The sequence below is a fragment of the Pan troglodytes genome, chromosome 19, assembly GCF_028858775.2.
Source record: "Pan troglodytes isolate AG18354 chromosome 19, NHGRI_mPanTro3-v2.0_pri, whole genome shotgun sequence".
NCBI lineage: Eukaryota > Metazoa > Chordata > Mammalia > Primates > Hominidae > Pan > Pan troglodytes.
The window spans coordinates 18509252-18534375 of record NC_072417.2 but is presented as its reverse complement, the minus strand read 5'-3'; the positions used below and the strand labels follow the sequence as shown (position 1 = coordinate 18534375).

Below are 25124 nucleotides of genomic sequence, written 5' to 3'. Positions count from 1 at the left end.
CGCTGGGAGTTGCCCAAGCCCCAGGAACAGGGTGGGCAGGACTTGAGTCAGCAGAGCCCTGAGACTGGATAACTGACTGGGTCCAGGAAATAAGATTTCCAGAGAAATGGTGGAAACTGCAGAGAAAGGCAGACAGAGACTGCCAGGCAGAAAGGGGACTGTGGGGACACAAAGACAGGAGAATAGAGCAGAAAGGGAGGCAGGAACAGAGAAAGGAGAGGCTGAGGCACAGAGAGGAGGCTGAGGCTTCATCTTTTGCCTTCTCTTCTCCCACTAGATCTGTGAACTCTGGGGTGGGGGTTCCCCAAGTTCTTCTAGCTGGGGAGGGGTCAGGGCTCTTCTATCACATCTGGTCACTTGAGCTCGAGGCCAGCCTGGGAAGGAGGCTGAGTGAAGCTGGGAAGGAACCGGCTCAGCCCTGCCCACTCCACTTCTACCTTAAACTGGGTCTGCCCTCTGGCTCGTCCGCCTCTGCTTCCGGGAGGAGCCCTGCCCAAGCCTGTCCCAGCTAATCCCTCTGCACCTAATCCTGGACTCTTCCTTGAGGCCGCTGAAATCACACACCATTAACTACTCCAGGCCCTTGCAGGCAGGCAGAGAGGGAAGGAAGGGGAAGGGCTGCAGGGTCAGGTACGGGAGGGAAGAGACAGGAGGCTGATAGCTCTATCCACACAGTCAGGTCCAAGGCCAGAGATGTGAATCTGCGCTTCAACCCCTGGGACCTAAGTACAGAGAAAATCTTAAGGAAAATCTTCAAGAATGTAAATAACTTTTAAAAATGTGTGTGTTTGCATGCCCGGGTTTTGTTTTGTTTTGTTTTTAATCTTTAATTCATCATATTTAAACTCAATTTAAAATGTTTTTAAAATTGCACTAAATTGCTCTCTGTAGCAACATCACCTTCGGTAACCAGAACTTACAAGTGCTGGATTCTCGGTGTTTGATACATTCTTCCTTCACCTTTAGGAAGGAGGGGAATACCACTAAGCTTGTGGAAGTCATGAATCAGTTTAAAAAAAAAAAAAAAAAAGGCAAAGTCCCGTCCAGGAGCCCCTATAATCCTAATACCTGCTAAGGAGTCCTAAGCTCAATGTCTACAGGCACCAGGCAGGAATATAAAGGAATGTTCAGAAAATCTTGGTGTCTCGGAGTCTGTGGGGAGTGGCGACATCTGGATAAAGGGGACTGTTGCTGTTTAGCTGCAGCAGAATGTGGTTAAGTGGTGACACAAGCACCATGTGGGGCTTCTGATTTCGAGAAGGGGGAAATCTGCTATACATTTTTAAAATGTGGAAGCTGTTGATTTTTAAATGTTAGCTCAAAACAAAACACTCTATAGGCCAAACAAAAGAAATTTGGTGGCTAGTTTGTAGCCTGGCTTTATGAGATCTTAGAGATTCTTAGATTTAAAGATCTTAGGGTGATTTAGTTCTATGATTCAGAAACTTTAATGAGCGTGTCAATATTTTGTAGGAACTTGTTAAAATGCAGATCCAGACTCAGCAGGTCTGGGGTGGGGCCCTGAGATCCTTCATTTCTAATGAGCTCACAGGCAGTGCCGACCCTGGCCCACCAACCACACTTGGCGTAGTGAAGGTTCAGTTCCGGAATTCCCTCTCACTGTCGTATCCCTGGTCAATGATGTCTCCAGTTCTGCCTTCACACCTCCAGGGACTGGACACTCACTACCTCTGGTGGCAGCCTAGGTGGTTTCCTAGCCTGCTGCAAACTTCTTCCAGGGTCTGTAGCAATGGTGACAGACACCAAGAGTCAAATGTGCCAAGGCCCAGGCTCTGGAAGGTCAGAGTTTCACAAAGGCAACTTCAACTGGGGACTTGCCAGGACAGGGCATTGATAATTGCTGCAAAGGTCAGGCGCGGTGTCTCACACCTGTAATCCCAGCACTTTGGGAGGCCAAGGTGGGCAGATCACTTGAGGTCAGTTCAAGACCACCCAGGGCAACATGCTGAAACCCCGTCTCTACTAAAATCACACAAAAAAATTACCCGGGCGTGGTGGCGGGTGCCTGTAATCCCAGCTACTCGGCAGGCTGAGGTAGGAGAATCACTTGAACCTGAGAGGAGGAGGTTGCAGTGAGTCGAGATTGTGTCACTGCACTGCACTCCAGCCTGGGTGACAAAGTGAGACTCAAAAAAAAGAAAAAATTCTAAGCAGAGAGGATTTTCTGTCCAACTGCTTGCTCAGCAGCTCCCAGTTAAACAGAGAATGCTGCTCTTTGGATGTTCTGGTTAGTCAAGGTGTGGCACAATTTCCTTTCCTCAAAGCATTGAAGCAAGCTTTTCTCTGCACTTGGGCAAGTTCCCTGATTATGCCCACAGGAGAAGCAGCCAGTTTCTGACTGGTGGGAGATGGAGATAGGAATGAAGCTTGAGGCTAAACAGGAGCCCTTGCCCCCTCAGGCCATGTGACAAACCCTGCTCTGGTGGAACAGAACTCCACTTCCTCTGGGGTCGGGCATCAATCCCAGATCCTCCTTCCTGGGTCCCTGAGAGACACTGGGAAGCGGAGAATCCCTGACCCTCACATCCCCTGCTGGACTCAGGGCTCCTGGGGGTGAGGGCCACAAGCCACCCAGCTGTCAGGTACACAGGGGCCTTGGGAACCACTTAGGCCACCCCCCATTTTGCCACTGAAGGGATCACAGCAGAGCATGCGTGACACTTTCCCAAGGTCACATGGCTGGTTTTGCAACCAGCTCTTGTAAAAGGCCCAAAATCCTTTGAGGCAGAGCTGGGCAGAGTCCACCAGCATTAGACAGACTTCCAGTCACCTATAGCAGCAACTTTCAGGAAAAGGACCTTCCAGAACAATCCTGAAGAAAAGAGGGGTATCTCAGAGGGGAGTCGAGGAAAGGGGTCATGGGGGTTCACCTAGGAAGGAGCGGGTCACGGGTCAGTTTCTTGCAGGAGGGGAGTGGGCACGGCTTCTGCTTTCACATTGTCCTCTGGTGACTGCTGCCCCCTAGAGTTGTCTCTTGTGCAGTGCACAGCCTGTGAGGCTTCTGGGGAAGCCAGGTTTATGCACTGGGGATGAGATAGGGCCAGGGGAGGGGCCACAGAAGGCCCCGATTACAGAGTTTCCTAAGCCTGGATTTCCAAACCACTCCAGATCTACTGAACCAAAATTCCTGCAGCGGGTGCTTCCCTCCCAGGGGAAGCCCCGGGGTTTAGGAACCAGCCTGGGCTCTGTAAGTAAGAAAGGGATCGGGACACCTGGCTTGGGTGGGACGTTCTGCAGGCAGCAGAGGGGACGCGGCAGCTGGGGTGGGGGCTGAGGGGGCAGTACCTGTCCGGGGCCGGGCCTCACTTCTCAAGAGAACTGGCCCGGCCGCGCCTTCTCCAGCTTCCGTCGCCGCTCGGGTGGGATCTCCTGCAGGCTGATGCCGTGGTTGCTGGACCTGCAAGGAGGGGGCGGTGGCCTCAGGGAAGGGGAATGGGGCGTGGGAGGGCAGGGCCCACGTCATCGCTGCCTCGCGCGCGGGGGGTCAGACACAGAGCAGGAGGCAGGGGTCCCTCGTCCCTCGCCCTGCCGCGGAGGCCGGCCCCTCACCCCGGTTGCAGGTCAGGCGGTTTGGGGATGGGCTTGTTGAAGCCGCGTCTGCCCACTAGCCAGAAAGTGTCCTCGGCGCCCTTGCCCTGGGGAGACATGGGAGAGGGAAGGACTTAGGCGGACTGGGGTGACGGGTGGGGGATCTCGAGTCTGCATGGAACTGGGAGACCAGGTCAGAAGGGTGAGCTGAGGTTTGCAGCCGCGGCCCGGGATGGGCGGTGCCTCAGGACAGGGCGGGGCCTCCGGGAGGGGTTGGGGCCCTGCCTCACCTTCAGCTCCGTGCGGCCTCGCAGCTCCACCTGGTAGCCCGAGTCCAGAGCACGGAGAATCCCCACAGTGCTCAAGTTCACGTGGATGCGGTAAGCTGTGGCGGTGGGGGACGCCGTGAGCTCGGGACTCACCTCCCGTGTCCCCCTCCCACCTCCCCGTCTTGTCCCCGTCACACTCACGCAGCCCGGTGGACTCCATGCGCGAGGCGGTGTTGACCGTGTCCCCAAACAGGCAGTACCGCGGCATGGTGAGGCCCACCACGCCTGCCACGCATGGACCTGTGGAGATGCTGGGGGTCGGCGGGGCTAGCAGGGCCGGCAGCTGGGCTGCACCTAGGTAGGGCCTCGGGGGATCTTCGCACCCATTATCTCCACCAGCCCCCCAAATAAGCCTTGTTAAGTGCATCCTCTTCTAGGTAAGCCCCACTCCCCGCTCCATGAGTTGCCTCCTCTACAGGAAATCTGGGGCCAGGCCCTAAAGAGGGAGATGGGCTGGAGCCTGGGAAGACCCGGGAGTTACCCGAGTGCAGGCCTATGCGGATGCGCACGGGAACCTCAGGCATATGGCGCATGCGGAAAGTGCCCACGGCACTGAGGATGTCCAGTGACATGTTGGCGATCTCTGCCGCGTGTCGCTGCCCATTCCGCTGGGGCAGCCCCGAGGCCACCATATAGGCGTCCCCTATTGTCTCCACCTGGGGGAAGAAGGAGTTGTGTGAATTTTCTTTTGAGCATTCCCCGCCAGTACACGAAGCGATTGCCTCTTGTCACCGGGCCCACCTGGGGTTAGTGCAGAACCAGGTTGCTAGTGGAAGGACTGAGCTGGGGACTGGAGGAATAAATAAGGGACAGGAGGTCTGGGAAAGAAGATTGATTGGGCAGGTAGGCTAGGGGCTGCGCAGGAAGGGCTGGGCTGGAGGCTGGTGAAGCTGAATTGAAGGTCAGGAGGGCTTGTCCCCTACACACTTCACCTTGTAGACATCGTGGGAACCAATGATGGCATCAAAGAGTGTGTAGAGATCGTTGAGCAGGTCCACAACCTCAATGGGCTCACTCATGGCAGAGATGGTGGTGAAGCCCACAATGTCACTAAAGTACAGTGTCACTTGCTCAAAGTACTCGGGCTCCACTGGTGTCCCCGTCTTCAAGGCCTCAGCCACAGACCTAGGGATGGCAGGCAGTGAGGTCACCTGGGGGCCACTCTACCTGGCTGGGCTCCAGCTGCCCTCCCAGCCCACCCCTTTCCACTGGCACCCACGGAGGCAGCATCTGTGTAAGCAGCCGGTCTGTCTTCTGCTTTTCCAGCTCCAGCTCCTCCGTGCGCTCCCGGATCAGATCCTCCAGGTTACTAGAGTACTGCTCCAGCATCCGAAGCATCGAGTCAATGATGTTCGTCTTCCGGCCCTTGTTGATGTTCTTGAACTAGCAGTAGAAGGAAGCTGGTGAAGCTGCTGAAGACCTGGGTTGCCATGCCCTCTTTATGCCCCCCTCATGGGCCCTCTCATGGGGCTGTTCACTCTGAACCCCAACCCCGCTGCCACCATTCATCTACTATTCATCAAGCACCCCGGGGTGCTGGGCACTGTGTTTTCAGACACGATTAGGAGGCACGTGGGAAATGAGGGTTCCCAGAGGTCAGTTGTTCTCAGCTAGTAATTGACAGGGCACTGGAGCCAGCCCAATCGTTGGACTCCCAGGCCAAGGGTCTTTCTGTCACAGCAGGCCAAGCACATACTTGGTTCTCAATCAGTGTTATTTGAATTGAATTGAATATTCCTCCCACCCAGACAGAACTCTATCTCCCACTCCAAAAGCCTCCACAGCCCCCATTCCAATTCTGCCCCCAAACTCCGAGTCTTCAGGCTACTCCTTAGGTGGTAGCCTGGAAGGCCAGAGGTCCTGCCAGCCTGCCTGTCTGCAGCTGTCTCAGGTTGCTGGCAAGCATCTGGGATCCCAGAGGCCAGCCCAGTCCTTGCCCACTCCCAGCCCCTGACCAGGTCGAAGGTGTGGTCCATGGAGGGCCGAAGTTCCGGCTGCTCTGCCCAGCACTGCTTCATCAGGTGGATACACTCGACAGGTGCCTGGTCCATGGACACCAAGGGCCGACACAGTGGAGGGGGGCTCCGCACCCTCTGCACCACTTCTGGAGGCATGAGGGGACAGTGAGGGGGAGCGCCCCCAGAACACAAAAGCTGCCTCTGACCCTGGCCTGACTGTTGAAGACCAAGATGTGGGAGGGGGTGCCTGGCAGGGGTTTCTTTACATCAGAGGTTCAGTGTGTGTGTGTGGAGGGAGAGTATAGTGTGGAAGGGGGTTGCTAGGAGGAACAAGAGGACCTCGAACTCTGGGGGTCAGTAAGAGGTGACATAGGCAAAGAAACTAACATATTGTATGTAAGACAAGTGAGGGATAGGTGATCAAGTAGTTTGCTCAGAGTCCTGTGGAGAAGGGATGCACCCACTCCCCCTCCCCTGCTCCTCCCAGGGACCCCTGAGAACAGAGAGGAGTCTGTTCTGTCAGTTGTGGAAACAGTTTGGTTCCAGCATCAAGAAAGAGGAAGCTGTTGTGGTCTGGGACCTAATGAACCACGCTCCCCACCCTGGCCATGCACGGCTTTCTGCACCCAGACCTGCAGATGCCAGCTTTAAGGGGGCCTCCGTATAATTGAGTTTCATCACTGGGCTTTGCTTTAGAGGAAAGAGTGAGGCTGGCTCTTTTCTAACTGCAGGGTGCCCCGTGGGCCGAACTCCACGCACAGGGCAGCCTTACCCTCGGGAGTGAGCTCCAGCATGGCATAAGGGGCACTGCGGCACACTACTTCTTGCATGATGATGGCCAAGCTAAAGACGTCGCCGGCCAGCGTTCCCCGGCGCTCCAGGGCTGGGTCCCTAAGCAGCTCCGGGGCTGTCCACAGCTGGTCTGGGGATGGGGAAGGGGCTGAGGCGCCGCTGGGGAAAGACTCCCACCCTCACCAGAAAGCCCAGGTTGGCACCCAGACACCACCAACCCTGCAGCCTGAGACCGGTCTGAGACCCTGCAACCTGAGACCAGCCCTACAACTATCTCTAGGAGCCATCTCAGAGAAAGCCTGGCAAATAGGCCTTGCCCTTCAGAAAAGGTGGTGCCCAGGGAAGGCTCCGTCTCTTGGGCACAAGCCCCACCCTCAGGCAAACTTGTAATCAGAGCAAACCCTGCTGCAGGCAGCTCAGGCACAAGTCCCGCCCCCAGCAGCCCCGTCTCTCGTCTCCGCAGTCACAGAGCCCACCCTCTCAGAGGCCACAAGATCTTTTCTGTAGCAGGAATTGTGTCTGGTGGATGTGGGATGAAGAGAGTGCGAGGGCAGAGGTAGGGAGGAAGCGGGGGAGAAGCCCTTGAAATAATGGGGATCCCGGTGGATCCTCGTCTGCACAGGGGACTCTTACCCTCCGCTCTGGGAGGCTCCGGTAGCACCTTCTGTGCTTCCAGCAGTCTCCCGTGGCCGTGGTCAGTGATCTTGAGTACGAATCTGCCATCCACTATGCAGTTCCGTGACTTCAGCCGCCCATGAGCTACGCCTCGATGGTGCAGATACCTTATTCCCTTGGAATGGGTAGGGTAAGAGGCAGCCTCAGCCTGCTTGGTTCCCTTGCTCCCCATCCCCGCCCCCAGGACGTCACCCCACCACCCCCAGACACACACCTTGATAAGGTCCAGCAGGAGGGAGGACTTGAACATCCAGTCCAGCTTTATTTCTCTCTGAGCAAGGAGGTCCTGAAGAGAGCCCCGCGTGCAGTGCTCTGAGACCACAGCCAGGTTGCCCTCCCAGAGGGCCGCAGGGCCTTCTGCTCCCCGAGCCAGGAAAAGCCCCAGGTAGAGGGCCACGTTCTCATGCCGGAGCTCCTGGAGCTGAGAGGGGGAGAGTTGACTTGCATTTTCTGCCCGGGGCAATATGGGGAAGGGGCTGTTAATCAAGATCTGTTTTTGAGTATCCAGACCCAGAAGATGAGATTTTTACAAATGGTGGATGAAATGGTTGATAAGGTATGTACGGGGGCTCTCTTCTACACATAGTCCTATTTTTGGAAAAAACAATATAGTCAAAGGCCACTGTTTGGATACTGAGTATGGTTTAGCCTAATGCTGTGAATGAAAAGACAACTTTGCATTGGTGATCAGGACCCAGGCAGGTTCGGATTTATTGATCATAAGCCTTTTTTTTTAGACACGAGGTCTCACTCTGTTGCCCAGACTGGAGTGCAGTGGCATGATCATAAATCACTGCTACCTTTCATTCCTTGGTTCAAGTGATCCTCCTACCTCAGCCTCCTGAATAGCTGGGACTACAGGCTTGTGCCACCATGCCTAGATAACATTTAAAATTTTTTTTCTGTAGAGATGGGGGCCTTGCTATGTTGCCCAGGCTGGTCTTGAACTCCTGGCTTCAAATGATCCTCCCACCTCAGCCTCCCAAAGTGCTGGGATTATAGGCCTGAGCCACCACACCTGGCCCCAACCATAAAACTCTGAACTGCCTGGGTCTTAAGGGAAGCAGCTCATGAAGGAGAAGCTCCTGGAACCACCATCCTCTCCTGATTTAACAGCCTTTGCTGGGAGAGCCAGGGAGGAGCGGTGCCACTTTCTTTCTTTTGTTTTGTTTATGTATTTTTTTTTTTTTAGACAGAGTCTTACTCTGTCACCCAGGCTGGATTGCAGTCGTGCAATCTCGGGTCACTGCAACCTCCGCATCCTGAGCCCAAGCGATTCTCCCGTCTCAGCCTCCCGAATAGCTGGGATTACAGGTGTGTGCCATCATGCCTGGCTAATTTTTGTATTTTTAGTAGAGATGGGGTTTTGCTATGTTGGCCAGTCTGGTCTTGAACTCCTGACCTCAGGTGGTCCATCCACCTCAGCCTCCCAAAGTGCTGGGATTACAGGTGTGAGCCACCGCGCCCAGATACTTTTCATTTTAAACACCTGGTATTAAATGGTGATCAAGTTCATTAATCCCCATACACATAGTCCACTTAAGTCACTGCATCTGTGACCAAGAGCTCCTGTAGAGGAATCAGGGAAGAAGGCCAGGCCCAGGCTGCATGGCATGGAGATAAAGGGAGACATTAAGGTTGTAAGGACCCAAATAAGCCATTTACAGCCTCCTTGCCAACTTTCCACTTCATTCAGAATGTCCAGGGCTATTCTGCACAAGTGGCCTGACAGAACCGGAAACTCATTTTTTATTTTCTATCATTAGATCAACAAACATTCACTGGGTCTCTCTAATGTTCCAGACACTGTGTTGGGTGCTTGATTACAATGGAGGGGAGTGAGGAGGCCCTCACTCAGCTTACAGTCCAGCGAGAGAGGCAGAAACAAGCAGGCAGACAGATGAACATACAATTGCACATTGCAACAAGATCAAAGGAAAGAACTAGTGGTGTGGCAGAGAATAATGAAAGCCTACTCCAGGGTGGAGGAAACATGTTTTTTTTTTTTTTTCTTAATTTTGACAGGGTCTTGCTCTGTCACCCAGTCTGGAGTGCAGTAGTATGATCACAGCCCACGGTAACCTCCAACTCCCAGGCTCAAATAATCCTCCCTCCTCACCCTCTGAAGAGTAGCTGGGACTACAGGCATGTAACGCCACACCCAGCTAATTTTTAAATTTTTGGAGAGATAGGGTTTCTTTATGTTGCCCAGGCTGGTCTTGAACTCCTGGCCTCAGGTGATCCTCCCTCACATCTGCCTCTCAAATTGCCAGGATTACACGTATGAGCCACCACACTCAGCCAGAGGGGACACTTAACTGAGACCTACCTCTGTACCCAGCTGCAAAGAGAAGGCAAGAAGGGAGAAACCGATGGCCACCTAGGCCCCATCACAGGCCCAAGTCTCACCTTGGAGAAGGCCGTCTTGGTTGCTGGGCGGATAGCTATGTGCTGATCCCCTGGGAATTTCTTCAGCCAAACCCTGTCTCCCTGCAGCAAAGAGGATGGGGGTAGGGAACTCAGTCTCTTAAAATCCCACGATGGGGAGCCCTAGAACCCCTCCCCCTCATTTCCATTGGCTCACTGTCCCAGAATGCATCTTCCATGTGACAAAATGCATTGAACCAAGGGGTTTGATGTACGCCCATCCACTTCACAGCCATCTGGGAGAGGGCCCACCCCTGGATGACAGAGATTCAAAAGCCATGGATGGCTGTCCTCACCAACCCAGCTGTGCCCACCAATAGTCCTATTAAGTGCATTAATACAACCACAAGTGTCATCGACATCACAACCCTCATCACCATCCACTGCCATGAGAGAGCATGTTCTGGGAGTAAAAAATCTGGGTAGATCAGGCTTTATTGAAAACTAACTGAACTACAGACAGCTCCCCTCCGGATGCTGGACCTCATCCTCAACTGTTGGCAGGGCCGGTTCATAGGCATGGGACCTGTGCAGTCACACAGGGCCTCGTGCTCCGAAGGGCCCAAGCTTGGTTCAATGACCTCCTGCCATCATCATGAATGAACGAGGAGCCCCTCATTTCTATCTTGCCCTGGATCTCGCTAATTATGCGGGTGGCCCTGTCTGTTTATAAGGGATTTGGACTAGAAGGGAATTTAGAAGGGAATTGGGGTTTAGTACTGACCCCTAAGGAGCATTTGGAAATAAATGTGGGGAAAGTTTTAACTGTCACAAAAACTAGGAGCTGCATTTAGTGGACAGGGCCAGAGACAAGAAACACTAAACATTCTTCAAGGCACAGAGTAGTCCCATACAATTTAGGACAATCTGCCCCAAATGACAATAGTGCCTCCTCTGAGAATTGGCCATGATGATCTCTAGGTGACATGATAGGAGCCTCTGCATTCCTTCCCATGACCTGAAGCCCAGGAGCTCTAAATTTCTACTCTCTTGATTTGCTCAGCACTCTCAGCTCTCTCTCAATCTGTTCTCATTATCTCCCCTCCACTTGACCGCATTCAGATTTACCAGCCCCAAAGTTAATGTCCTAATACTTTTTTGTGACTTTCTTTTCCCCCTCTAGGGGTTGCTATTCCTGAGTCTGGTCTGAATTGGGTGGAAATGCTGAGGGGCAGGGCCAGAGGCTCTGACCAGGCTGGAGATGGTCTCAGTGGCCACACCATGTTACCTGCTGGTCCCAGCATGCTCCCTGGCAGCTCCAGCCTCCAGTCTCTGGGTCACTGTGATTAGCTTTTGAGGAGCCCTTACCCAGATAGTGGCTAGAGAAAAATCCTTGGGGAGGGAAGATTCCTAGGTGCTTCCCTTTGAGGGATCCATGACCTTTCCCTAGATCCTGTCTGGGCTCCCATCCCCCATCTCCTGGAGCCTGCAGGATTTGACATGACTGCATGTCCTCTTGAGAGTGCGCCTCCCCTCTGCCCAGGGCCTGAGCATTCTTCCCCCACTGTCTCTCTGTCTGGCTGGGGTCAGGCTCACCTCATAGACACCAATGTTGGGGCTGTCCAAGTGTTGGCTGGGGCCGCTGCGAATGTCTGACATGCTGCGGGCACCCAGACTTGATCGACTCCCCTGGGCCACCTAGCAGGTAGAGGTCAATGCAAGAGGTCAAAATATATTCTGGTGTCAGAGTCCTGGGTTGAGGTCAGGCTGAGTTTTGGGGATTTAAAGATGGGAGGCGAAGGAATCTCAATGAGGGAAGGTGATAATGACATTACTCCCCAAGTGCACGCTTTACAGTTTACAAAGCAAACATTCATTTTCTTGTTGGAGCTTCACCTCCCCGCCAGGAAAGTAGTCAGGACAGGTACTGTTACCCTCATTGCACAGATGAGGGTGCTGATCCCTAGACTTCAGACTTGGGACAGAACTGGGGTAGAAATCAGGCTTCCCAAGTAGGGAGCTGGGGTCGGGACTGGCCCAGGGAAGGAACCAAATTTACAGAAAGAAGACAACTGGCTCCTGCCTCTCTGCCTCCCCCACCTTTCGAGAGGTGCCCCCATGTGGGTGGAGAAAGGTGATGTCGTCCACGGTCAGGATGATCTTGTTGGGGCCGGAGACCATTTGAATGTGAAGTAGCCGGTGCCTGGTGGAGAAAGAGGTCACCTCCACCAAGGGCACCAAGGTCCGTCAGAAGAGACCAGCAGGGGATGCGGTGGAGGGATAATGTTGGCTCAGGGGAGGGGTCCTGGAGGGCAGCCATCCCCAAACCAGACATCCCCTGGGACTCTACCAGCCCACCAGAACACCCTCACCCCAAGAAAAATCTCCTCTTCTACTCCTGAGTGAACCCAGCCTGCTGTTTTTGCTGCAGACTTCCATTTCTGGCACAAGCTCACTTCCTACTTACCTCATTCCACTACTCACCTCACATAATGGGCCAGGAAGACCCCAGCCAGCCCCATCCCAACCACCAGGAGGAAGCCAAGAAAGACGAGGCCCGGCTCCAGTCCTGAAGGGACAGTGACAGGAGGTATACTGAGGAGCGATGCCAGGGGAGGCCTCTTCTCTAGGGAGGCATGCCACATGCTGGCCCCTCCAGGAAAGGGGGATGGGGGCCCAGAGAGGCTCTAGGGGGAGGTCATAGTTCCTCAAAGGGGAGAGGCTGGGAATGATAGAAAATTTCCAAGAGGGCTTTGGAGCTCAGCAAGAGAGGGGTCCTGTGCAATCCAGGGGCTGGGAGAGGGCCTAGAAGGGCATCGAAGATGGATTACAGGAGAGGAATCCACTCTCTTTCATCACTTTGTGGATGGTCCATGGCGATTGTCTCAGTGGGGACTAGGGTGCTCGCCCTCACCTCCACCGCAGATGTTGTTTGGATCGAACCAGCACGAGGGGTCAGGTCCGGGTGCTGATCCCCCACGTGGGAAGTGCATCCGTGTACCGGCGGAGAGGAAGGAGCCCCGGGCAGGATCCAGCATGTATGTGGCAAAAAGCCGGTCTCCCGCCGCGTCCGTGTCTAGCAGCACGAATGGGGGCTCCTCGTCTCCTCCTAGGTCCCCGCAGAAGCCAGGGACCTGCGCATCCCGGATGTGGCGGGCCACAGCTGCTCCGGACACCCATCTGCCACCCGCGGCAGCCCGCGCTTCTGCCACGCCCCTTGCCAGCAAGAAGACCGCGTCATAGATGGTGCCAAAGAGTGGGGAGACCTGGAGAAGGAGAGTAGGGGCTCAGAGGTCGGGGTCACAGCCCACAGACAGACCAGATTCTTTCACTGCCCGTCAAGCCCAGGGTATCCACTGTTGCCACCTTCCAGTTAGTTGTTCCCAGGATCCCTCCCCATTGGCTATCTCTTCCTCCCTCCCCATTCGCTCTCTCTTCCTCCCTCCCCATTGGCTCTCTCTTCCTCCCTCCCCATTGGCTCTCTCTTCCTCCCTCTCCTATTGGCTGTCACACCTGCTCTCCCCACTAACTGGTTCCTCTTTTCAGGACGCAGCCTCCTCTCTGACCATTGGTTGATTCTAATTCTCCATCACCTGTAGGTCCTCTCTTCTTCCTGTTGGTTGCCCAGCATATAGTTTTAACCTCATCACCTACCATTCACCTAAAAGCCTTCTCACCTATCTTTTGGTTGGCTTCTATTTTCTGTTGTTCCTTAAAAAACAAACAAACAAAAAAACTAAACTAAACAAAAACAAAACAAACAAAAAACCTTCTCTATTGTTACCACCCGATCTTATCAGGCTTCTCTATTATTCCCAGTTGCCATCTCTCAGAGAGCCAGGCACTGTGCAGAGCACTAAAGATGTATCAGTGTACAAGACAGACCCCGTCTCAAGGAACCTTTCTTCTTGCCAAAGAGACAGGGGCGTTCAGGCAGTGCAATGAGTAAAAGTAGGGGAAACTGAGGGAGCTGCAGAGACAGGAATGGGTGTCCCCACCCTAGGCTGTGGACAGAGAAGGAGCTGGTAGAAGTGACCATCCTTCAGGGGATGAGTCAGAATTATCCAGGGGAGGCAGGGACAAGACAGAGGAAACAGCACACTCAGAAGCTCAGAGGCAAAAGAGAAGGACACATTCCAAGAACCCAGAGTAGCTTGGTCTGGCTGAAGTTCCTGGGAGGTGGAAGAGAGAGAAAGACAGGAGACCTGGTAAGCCATGTGGAGAGGCCTGCATCTATCCAGGGCAACAGAAGCCACTGTGAGTCTTTGAACAGGGGCATGACAGGGTGAGATCTGTCAGATTTCTGAAGCTTGATCTGGAGAAAGGTGTTGGGCAGGTGAGTGTTGAAGCAGAGACCATCTGAGAGATTATGTTTTGGGATTTGGGCTGGGGGTGCTGTGGCCTGAATCAGGGCAGTGACAGTAAAGATGGAGAAAGCGGATGAATTCGAATGATCTTTAGGAAGTGACAGTAACAGGGCTTGATGCCTGGAAGTGGGGGCGAAGAATTCAAGGAATCAAGGGTGACTCACACGCTCAGAGGCTTGGGCAGTTTGGGCAGTGGAGAGGACTGCTGTGGTACTTACTGAGAGCTGAAGGGCTTTTCTCTCTCTACTTTCTCAACCTCCCTCTCTCCACTGACCGACCCTCCCTCCATCCCATCTCACTATGATTCCTATCTTGTATTCTCTTCTGACTATTCCCATCACTGCACCCCTCCCCCCTCCATTGGACACCTCCAATCCTCTTGGAAGAATCTAGGGGCATTGATGGGAAATTGCAACCCCTACGACCCTTCTCTCATGCAGCCGCCTGTGAGTTGGACCTTTGTGGTGGTTAATTCACTGCCCGTTGACATCTAAATTCCCTTCTCATAGTGGTTTCTAGTCCTCCTTTGTGGCGGGAGTAAAGTTAGATGATCTGAACTGGGATTCTGGGGACTTGGGGATCCCTAGGTATTAGCTGGATGTTGGAAATACACTATGGATCTGGTTAGGATTGCCCCTGAATCCACCCAGGGAACTTTCTGCTTCTTGCAAGGTGTCTAGGCCCTTGAAAAGCTAAGACCACCAGATGAGGCCCCAGAGGAAATACCTCTGAACTAGGGATGAAGGTTGGATTGGCATCCTCCCTCCTTCCTGCTTTCAAGAACACCAAGTATTTATTTTAGACAGCTGGGAGTATGTGGTGGTGGAAACGGGTTTACTTTGAAGCCAATTGCAAAAGGTTTTGCAGTTTACAGTTCATTAGAGTTTACTGCTTGATGTTGGACTTGAGAGGTCGAATTGCCTACTCTCTAGAGGCAATCCCCGTACACTAAGAGACCCCAAGTGGGGCCAGAGCCTCTACATTACCCAGGAAACTCCAAACAGCTAGAGCTGCCAGTGGTTCTTTCTCCATTGGCTGCATCCTCCTCTCCCCGCTTTGGCTGTCCTCTCCCCTCTCCCTTGCCTTCTTCCCTCCTCCCGGGACCGTCTACCTGCTGCAGATTGAGGTCAGAGGGCAGCTCGCGGCGCTCTTGAGCCCTGCGCAGGCTGTCCAGCACGCTGCCTTCAGAGGGACAGTGGCGCGTGAGGGTGAGCACGGCATCGTGGGCCCTGCGAAGCTGGGAGCTGTTGGCGAGTGCGGCCAAGGCCTCCGGGCCTGGGGACAAGGCGTAGTGGATCGTGTCGAAGGGCAGGAAGACCAGGGAGCCATCGGTCAGGCCCAGCTCCTCTGCGGCCTCCAGGAGGTAGCGCTGTTCCTCGCCACCCAGCAGCACCGAGTGCATCACCATGATCACTGCTGCGGACAGAGGCTTGGCTCGCGGCGCCGTCCGGCTGCCGGCAGGACCAGCCGACCTCCTCGCACCCTGCAAGGGAGCCTACCTGTGACCCTGGGCCCGTCCCGAACCTTCCTCAGGGCCTCCCGGGCTCCAGACAGGTCCAAGGGCTCCATGGAAGTCACGGAGGCGACAGGCAGGCCCCGGGCCCTGAGTGCCGTGGACAGTGAGCGTCCCGCCTCCACCCACAGGTCCTGGGGGGCGGTGACCAGGGCCACGCGCGCCCAGCCGAATGCGCGAAGCAGGGCGTAGAGGGCATCCGCGGCGGGGGTCACGGCAGGGGCCGTGGTGCCCTCCGCCTGCGTCCAGGGGCAGCCCCAGGGCACCAGCGCGATCCCGGCTTCTTCGGCGAGCAGCTCGGCTGGCCGGCAGGCCGCAGGGTTCACCGGACCCACGAGGCCCGACACGCGGGCCAGCGCGGAGGACACGGCCCCCAGCGAGCCCGGCGTCCGGCACGGCTCGGGCAGCAGCGCTACCTCGAAGCGGGGACCGCCTGCCAGGCCGGGGTCGCGGTTCAGGCGGGCGGCGGCCAGGCGGGCGGCCAGGTCCGGGCGAGCCCGGGAGAAGATGGGGTCGCAAGCCCAGGGGCCCAGGACCCCCACCGTGAACACGGCGGAGAGGGCGGGGGGCTGCAGCAGAAGCAGGAGCAGCAGGAGCGGGAGCCGGGGCAGGGCCCGGGGGAGGCGGGGCAGGGACGGAGCCCACCGCGCGGGACCGCAGAGCCCGGGGTCCGGAAGCCCACCCGCTCGGCGGGCGCAGGCGGTCATTGCCGGCTTCTGCGAACACAGACGGAGCAGGCTGAGCGACTGAGACCCCGGCCTCCCCTAGGGTTCTCCCCGTAACCCCGAGTTTCTCCAAGCCCGAGGAACCCATGGGATGATTCTGCTGCTACCGCCCCCTCCGGAGGCTGGGAAGACTAACTGGGGCCAAGGACACCGCCCCGAAGCCCCCTTCTGCCGCCCCGGCTTCCCGCTCCCACCCGGCCTGCCCCTCCCCCCGTCGGAGGCGTCAGGGGGCAGCAGGGACTCGCCCGCGCCCTCAGACCGACCCTATCCCAGCGGAGGGGCCTCTGACACTTACAGGGAAGTCCGGGGCTCGGGCCCACGGCCCCGGTGAGGGGTCACAGGGCCGGTCCCCCTTTTGACGCCCGCCCACAGGTCTTCCTTGCCAGCCCAGGCCAGGGCGGGGGCGTGGGTACAGCCGGCCAGAGCCCTTAATCTCCCCAAGCTGATTAGGGTCCTTAATTAGGTAGGGAGGGGCGGGCTAGTGGAGGATGAGAGCCCCTACTGCGCCTTTCTGGGGTGGGATCTGTCCTGGCTTCCAGGTAGTCAGCCAGATCCTTTCCCCTCCATGCCTTCCAGCCCCCCACATCACCCTCATCACCACCACCCCTGCACAAAAGCAGCCGCAGCTTCCCCTTTCAGCCGTCGGCCACACTGCCCTGCTCAGCCAGAAAGTAACAAGTGCCTGCCCATGGCCAGCTGTGGGTAATCCGTCCTGGAGAAGAAACACTGATCCCAGTCCGTTTCCTTACAATCTTCTGTTTCCAGTTCTGCCAGCTAAGTTCAAGCTCCATCCTTTGGCTGGCAAAGTCTATATCCCAGAGACCAAACCCACACCAAGCTGACACCCGCCTTTCTTCTTTCACTTCTCTTCTCTCTCTCACCACACTTGATTCCCTGACCTCTGCTTCTCCATGCCTAGAAAACCACCCTCAGGAAGTAATGAAAAGAGCTTTGGCCTCCGACAGACCTGGGTTCCAAGTCCCTCTTGCTGATTTTTGGACCTTGGGCAATTGCTTAATCTGAGGGTTGTTGTGAAAATGAATATAATTGCCCGGATGGCAAGAATAGCTAACAATTTTAGAGAAGAGTATAATGGAAGATGCCCTATAAGATATACAAATTTATTATAAAGCAATAGCAATTATGTATTTATGTAAATATATAATATATAAAACATAGCAATTATATATCTACATAAATATATAATATATAAAACAGCAATTATATATTTATATAATTATATGATATATAAAACAGCAATTATATAAATATATACTATAAAGCTATAGCAATTATATATTATATATTTATGTAAATCCACATTATGTAGTGACAGCAATTATATATTTATATAAATACATATAAAGCTATGACAATAAAGACTTCATAGTTTTGGCACAAGGATAAACAAATGGACCAATGAAATAGAATATACAGTACTGAAACAAACACAGCAAATGTGTGAAGAAGTGGACATTTCTTACCAACTGGGAAAGAATAAACTTCAACAAATGGAGCTGATTAGCCATCTGGGGGGAAAATAGAATTCAATCCCTATCTCACACCATACACAAAATCTATTCCAGGTCAAAGACCTATATGTGAAAAATAAAACTTAAAAACTTTTAAATGAATCATTTTCAGACTTGGTGGCAAAGATTGGATCAGGTAAGAATCATCAGTGGATTCTAAAGCTGGGGGAAATGTTGCATGAGGAGCAGAACTTTTGCAGGGTCTGAAAGTATCTCCTTCCAGATTGCCATGAGTTGGAAGGGAGTGGGGAATAACATAAAAAGCAGTCATTGTACAGTGGAGAAATAGGGCAATACTTTAAGCAAGTGATCAAAATTAACCATGAGGGGCAGAGAGACATTCTTTGCCTCCAGATGTGATACCCTGAGAAGGACATAATACTACACCTATGCAGTGCTGCACAATACATCTCGGCAATGTTCCAGCATTATTTCAAATCTAATCACAAGGAAACATAAGATAAACACTAAATGAGAAACGTTCTATTTAAAAAGGTGGGGAGGACTGCATTCTTCAAAAATGTCAATGTCATAGAAGGCAAATAGAGGTTGAGGAACTGTTTCAGATTAAAGGAACCTAAAAAGACATGACAATTATATGCAACACCTGCCCTTAGTTTGGATTCTGTATCATTGGATTTTTTTAAAGTGCTATAAGGTTATAGGGCTTGAGTCCAGGCACCGTGGCTCACGCCTATAATCCCAGCACTTTGGGAGGCCGAGGCAGGCGGATCACTTGAGATCAGGAGTTTGAGACCAGCCTGGCCAACATGGTGAAGTCCCGTCTCTACTAAAAATACAAAAATTAGCCGGGGGTGGTGGAGTGCACCTGTAATCCCAGCTGCTCAGGAGGCTGAGGCAAGAGAATCACCTGAACCTGGGAAGCGGAGTTTGCAGTGAGCCAATATCGCGCCACTGCACTCCAGCCTAAGCAACAAAGTGAGACTCCATCTCAAAAAACAAAAAAAGAAAAGAAAAATGGGTATAGGGCGGCATGGGGTTATAAAAATGCTATAAAGAACATCCACATTAACAAAAAAATTGGCAATTGACAAAATTGGAATATCACAGGAGATTCAAAAGAGTATAAAGTTATAAAGTTAATAATGGTAGTGTAGTTATGTTAGACTATCCCTGTTCATAGGAAATACACACTGAAGTATTTAATGGTAAAGCATCATGTATATAACTGACCCTCAAGCAGTCCAGAAAAAATATATATTAGATATGATATATGGTATGTTTTATATATTATCTATTTCAAATGATAAACAAATGGGGTAAAATGCTAACAATAGGTGAATCTAGGTAAACAGCCTGTGAGTGTTCTTTGCATATTTTTTATTTTTGCAACATTTTTTAACTTTGAAATTATTTCCAAATAAAAAGTTAATTAAAAATTTTAGATTATAGAATTCAAAGAAAGTAGATCTGCTCTGAAGAAAGAACAAAGAAAAAAATAAGAAAATAGAAAAATTTAAAAAGAGCAGAAATTTTTAAGAGAAAAAAAGACATAGATTGAAAAGACATCTTTATCAATTCAGGGTAGGAATGGATTTATTAAACAAGACACATAGGCTGGGCATGGTGGCTCATGCCTGTAATCCCAGCACTTTGGGAGGCAGAGGCTGGCGGATCATATATATATATATATGGCAAAATATTAACATCTGTTAGTTTTTGGTGGTAAACAATCGCTATATGTAGGGATTTTCTGTATGCTTGAAATGTTTTCTAATTTAAATTTTAAAAATTTGTAAACAAAAATTTAGATGTCTGACCTGTAGCAGACTTCCAAAATCCAGTAGACATCAATATTCGTTTCTACAGTGCTGTGCTTCTTACCTTCCATAAGAGTTACCTCCCCACATCTCCTGTCTTCTGACTCAACATCTCTACATGAAATTGTGGAAACTCCAGCCAACTCTTTCATTTCACACATGATGAGAATGAGGTCCAGAGACCAATTTGGTTAAATTGACAATCTCCCAATTTTCCTCTAGGGTCCATGGACAGATGGGTAATATAGATGAAGATGAAGGGGAGATTTTTAAAATCTTTTTTGTCATAAAATATACCTAACATAAAATTTACCACTTTAACTTTTTTTTTTTTTTTTTTTGAGACAGAGTCTCGCTCAGCCGCCCAGGCTGGAGTGCAGTGGTGTGATCTTGGCTCACTGCAACCTCCGCCCCTCGGGTTCAAGCGATTCTCCTGCCTCAGCCTCCCGAGTAGCTGGGATTACAGGCACCCGCCACCACACCCAGCTAATTTTTGTATTTTTAGTGGAGACAGGGTTTCACCTTGTTGGCCAGAATGGTCTCGATCTCTTGACCTCGTGATCCGCCTGCCTCAGCCTCCCAAGGTGCTGGGATTACAGGCGTGAGCCACCGCGCCCAGTCTCCCCACTTTAACATTTTTTAAGTGTACAATTCAGTGGCGTTAAGTAAATTCATATTGTTGTGCAACCATCACCACTGTCCATCTCCAGAACTTTTCCATCTTACCCAATTGAAACTCTGTGCCCATTAAATACTAGCTCCCCATTTCCCCTCCCTCCAGCCCCCAGAAACCACTGTTCTTCTTTTTTTTTTCTTTTTCTTTTTTAGAGACCGGGTCTTGCACTGTTGCCCAGGCTGGAGTACAATGGCACGATCTCAGCTCCCTATAGCCTCAACCTCCTGGGCTCACACAATCCTCCCACCTCAGCCTCCCAAGCAGCTGGGATCACAGGCATGTGCCACTATGCCTGGCTAATTTTTTGAAATTTGGCAGAGATGAGGGTCTCACTATGTTGCCCAGGCTGGTCTCCAACTCCTGGGCTCAAGTAATCCTCCCACCTCAGCCTCCCAATGCGCTGGGATTACAGGTGTGAGCCATTGCCCCCGGCCCATCATTCTTTCTGTCTCTATGAATTTGACTACTTTAGCTACCTCACATAAGTAGAATCATAGAGTATTTGTCCTTTTGTGTCTGTTTATTTCACTTAGCACGATGTTTTCAAGGTTTATCCTATGCTGCAATGTATCAGAGGTTCATTCCTTTTTTTTTTTTTTTTTTTTTTTTGAGACAGAGTTTCACTCTGTCACCCCAGGCTGGAGTGCAGTGGGGCAATCTCGGTTCACTGCAACCTCAGCCTCCTGGGTTCAAAGCAATTCGCGTGCCGCAGCCTCCCGAGTAGCTGGGACTACAGACGTGCATCACCATGCCTGGCTAATTTTTGTATTTTTAGTAGAAACGGGGTTTCACCATGTTGGCCAGGCTGGTCTCAAACCCCTGACCTCAGGTGATCCTCTTGCCTTGGCCTCCGAAAGTGCTGGGATTACAGGTGTGAGCCACCAAGCCCCACCTCACTCCTTTTTAAGGTTAAATAATATTCCATTGTATGTACAGTATATACCACATTTTATTTACCCATTCATTCTTCTGTGGACACTTGGCTTGCTTCCACCTCTTGGTCTCTGAGTCCCTTCCTTCAGTTGTTTTGGGTATACAACTAGAAGTGGGATTGCTGGATCATATAATTCTTTTTTCAAATAAATATTTTATTTTATTTAATTTTATTTTTTGTGGCAGGGTTTCACTCTGTCACCCAGGCTGAAAGGCAGTGGCTTGACCTCGGCTCACTGCAGCCTCCGTCTTCCAGGTCCAAGTGATTCTCCTGCCTCAGCCTCCCGAGTAGCTAGGACTACATACAGGCAGGCGCCACCACACCAGGCTAATTTTTGTATTTTTGGTAGAGACGGGGTTTCACCATGTTGGCCAGGCTGGTCTCGAACTCCTGACCTCAAGCAATCCACCCACCTTGGCCTCCCAAAGTGCTGAGATTACAGGTGTGAGCCACCGTGCCTGGCCTGGATCATATAATTCTATGCTTGATTGTTTCAGGAACTGACACACTGTTTTCTGCAGAGCCTGTACCATTTTATACTCAAGGAGTGGACTATTTTAAATCCATTCTAGTCCTCATTCCAAGGTTGCACAGCCAGCCTCCTGCCACCACACTGCTTCTCACTTCCAGTGGCCCACACCAGAGCTTGTTTGTTGCTTACTGCTAAATTTCGATTCTATCTGTAAGGTACTGAAACAAAACATGCCCTCTTACATAAAGGGCGGCGCCAAATCTTAAAGTAGCAGCTGGCTGGAGTTACCAGAGGACAGAATTATATTTAAATCCAACTCCTGTACTATAAATAGCCTCAGCTGCAGGTGGCGCTCCCTCTCTGGAAGGTCTTGGTTTTGCTCTGTCTAGAGGCAAAGGGTATAAAGCTCTTTCTTCTGAGATTTTTAGTCCCTTCCCTGCCCCCCATAAAGTCACGAAATTTGGAGGAGTTGACAGAAGGAATTAGAAGTTTCTGTTTGTGGAATCACTGCAGCAGTAGATAAGGAAAAACTATTCCTTGAAGCGAAACAACTTTTGAAACCAATTTGGCCTGAATCTCACAGTAGGAAACAAGTCCTGGGGGTCTGATCAAAAAACAAAAACAAAAAACGAAACAAAACAAAAAAACTTCAAGTTAGAAACACTGAATCCAAACTAGAGGGTAAAAATCAGGATTCCATTAAACTACAGTTTGTAATAGTTAAAGAATAGTGTGGAGGAAACAGAAATATATCATTTTTTCACTATTAAATGTTAAAACGGGTTGGGCACAGTGGCTCACATCTGTAATAAAGTATGCAAAAATGTGTAAGCAAAAACAAAAGACTTTTGAAGATAACCACTGTAAATAGCTTTTAAAAATGCATATATGAGAAAATAGATAACTTTTTTTTTTTTTTTTGACATGCAGTCTCACTGTGTCACCAGGCTGGAGTGCAGTGGTGCGATCTTGGCTCACTGCAACCTCTGCCTCCCGGGTTCAAGCAATTCTCCTGCCCCAGCCTCTCAAGTAGCTGGAACTACAGGTGTGCGCCACCACGCCCAGCTAATTTTTTTTTGTATGTTTAGTAGAGACGGGGTTTCACCATGTTGGCCAGGATGGTCTCGATCTCTTGACCTTGTGATCCACCTGCCTCGGCCTCCTAAAGTGCTGGGATTACAGGTGTGAGCCACCACGCCCAGCCGAAAATAGATAATTTTATGTACTATTTTACAATCTGCTTCCCTCCTTAAAATATTTTATATTTGTTTTATGAAAATATAATACAATTACATCGTTCAAAAATAAAATAAACAAAAAAGAATATACAGTGAAAATGCTCCCTACCACGCATGTCCCCTGTCAGCCCACTTACCCCAAAGGGAGAGCCACAGGTAGATTCTCATACGTTTTGTGGCGCTCCTTGGGCATACGCAAGCAATAAGAATCTATTTTCTTCTAGTCCCCTTTTTATGTAAAAGATAACACTGTTCTGTACCTTGCTATTTTATTTCAACAATATCTTGGAGGTCTTGTTTCTTGTTTCATAAAGAGCTGATCATAGCTGCATAGATTCCATTGAATCGCAGAACTGTAACCTGGTTACTCTTTGCTATTGCTGCTCCGATGAATACCTTGTACAAGCCTCATTTTGCATATATCTAAGTACATCTACAGGCAAATTGCCTGTGTAAATGCACTGTGATTTGGAGAGATGTTGCCAAATTGTCCCCTCTAGGGATTATGCCAATTTACACTAGTACCAGCAATGACTTAGAGTGTCTTGTTGCCCACAGCCTGGATTCAGAGTGTGTTTTTAATTTCTCCAATTTGATATTTGAAAAAGAAAAATGGCATCCAAGGGAAAAAAAAGTATCATGGTATAGTTTAAATTTGTGTTTCTCTTCTGAGTGAGGCTGAACATATTTTCATGTTTACAGGCCTTTTGCATATCTTTTTTGAGAACTGTCTGTTTATATCTTTTGCTCACTTTTCTATTGGGTTATTGGTCTTTTTCTTATCATTTTTTAGATCTCTTTATATGTTAGGAGAATACACATTTGTGATATGATTTGAAAAAAAAAATCCCAGTTGATGTGTCTACTCTTTGCTTATAATGTGAGTGTGTTTTTGCCAAGTACATTTTCAAATGCAGTCTTTTAAAATTTTTAAATGCCGTTTGGATTTTAAATCACTATCAGAAAAGCAAAGGCTACAAACACATTCTCCAACGTTTTCTTCATTCTTCAAGGACTTACAGTTTCACGTTTACATTTAAATCTGTGACCCCTTTGGAATTTATCCTGATGTGAGGAGTAAGGTGTGGATCCAATTTTATTTTCATCTGCATGGTTCCCAGCTGTCCCATTACCATTCACTGAATAATTCATTTCTCCTCATATCATCATAAAGAACAATCCTGAATGTATCTGCATGTATTTCTGGATTTTCTGTTCTGTTCCCTTGGTCAGTCTGTCTAATATGAACCACTACTATACTATTTTCATTACTGAAGTATTATAATATTTTTAATTAATTTACAGAGCTACTCCCCATCCTCTGCCTCATTGCTCCTCCTTTCCAGAATTTTCCTGATAATTCTTATGCATTAATTTTTTATATTGTCTTTTTAATCATCTTCCTAATTTTTAAAAAGTCATTGGCACTTTCTTTGTTATTGTGTTAAACTTATAAATTAATTTATGGAAAATTTACATTTTAGGATGTTGAGTCTTTCTGGGCAAGACTACTATTTGTTGAAGCCTACTTTTGTACCCTTCTGTAGTGTTTTTACCTTTTCTTTAAGTGAGTTTGATGTATTTCTTGTTACTCTTTTCTTTTTTATCATTGTATTTTTCTTTTCTTTTTTTATTTCCAAATCCCCAGAACCTGTGAATTGTGTTAAGTTTATTAAAAAGCATTTTATCTTTTATATTGCTCTTGTAGGTCCTTTTCTTCTATTATATCTTCTAACCGGTTGTTGAGTATTAGTTTCTATTTTTCCCTTTATTACATGTCTTGGACGTTTTCCATGTTCTTAGATATAGATTTACTTCATTTTATTCAATAATGTTTCGCCATTTGAATGTAAGGATCTTGAGATGGAAAGATTATCCTGGATTATCTGGGTGGGCCCTCAATGTAATCACAAGCGTCCTTATAAGAGGGAGATTCGACACACAAAGCAAAGCAACACTGAAGCAGGATGCTGCGCTGCTGGAGGACAGGAGCCAAGGGACGCAAGAAATGTGACTCCGGGAAATGGATGGGAAATGGATTCTCCAGAGACAGCAAGGCCCCGCCAACAACCGGATTTGGGCCCAGTGAAACTGAATTCGGACTTCTGACTTCCAGAACTGTAAGAGAGTAAACGTGTGTTGTTTCAGCCACCAAGTCTGTGGTAATCCGTTACAGCAGTCAGGGCCAATGGATACGCGGGTCTTTCATCCCTTTC

At 50.3% G+C, this 25124-nt stretch overlaps 1 protein-coding gene across 1 annotated transcript; it reads right to left on the bottom strand.

Moving 5' to 3' along the window:
- Positions 1-1424: 1424 nt before the first annotated feature.
- Positions 1425-16283, bottom strand: GUCY2D (guanylate cyclase 2D, retinal). Its single transcript, XM_016931493.3, has 19 exons — positions 15537-16283; positions 15149-15453; positions 12585-12936; positions 12155-12239; positions 11771-11873; positions 11267-11368; positions 9713-9793; positions 7518-7724; positions 7262-7418; positions 6609-6758; positions 5834-5982; positions 5098-5261; positions 4811-5003; positions 4360-4534; positions 4020-4118; positions 3840-3934; positions 3571-3656; positions 3307-3418; positions 1425-2833 (listed from the first exon to the last, which is right to left on the bottom strand). Exons 1-18 carry the CDS (start codon positions 16255-16257, stop codon positions 3331-3333), a joined length of 3312 nt encoding a protein of 1103 aa, XP_016786982.2. The 5' UTR covers positions 16258-16283; the 3' UTR covers positions 1425-2833; positions 3307-3330.
- Between the last annotated feature and the right edge of the window lie 8841 nt (positions 16284-25124).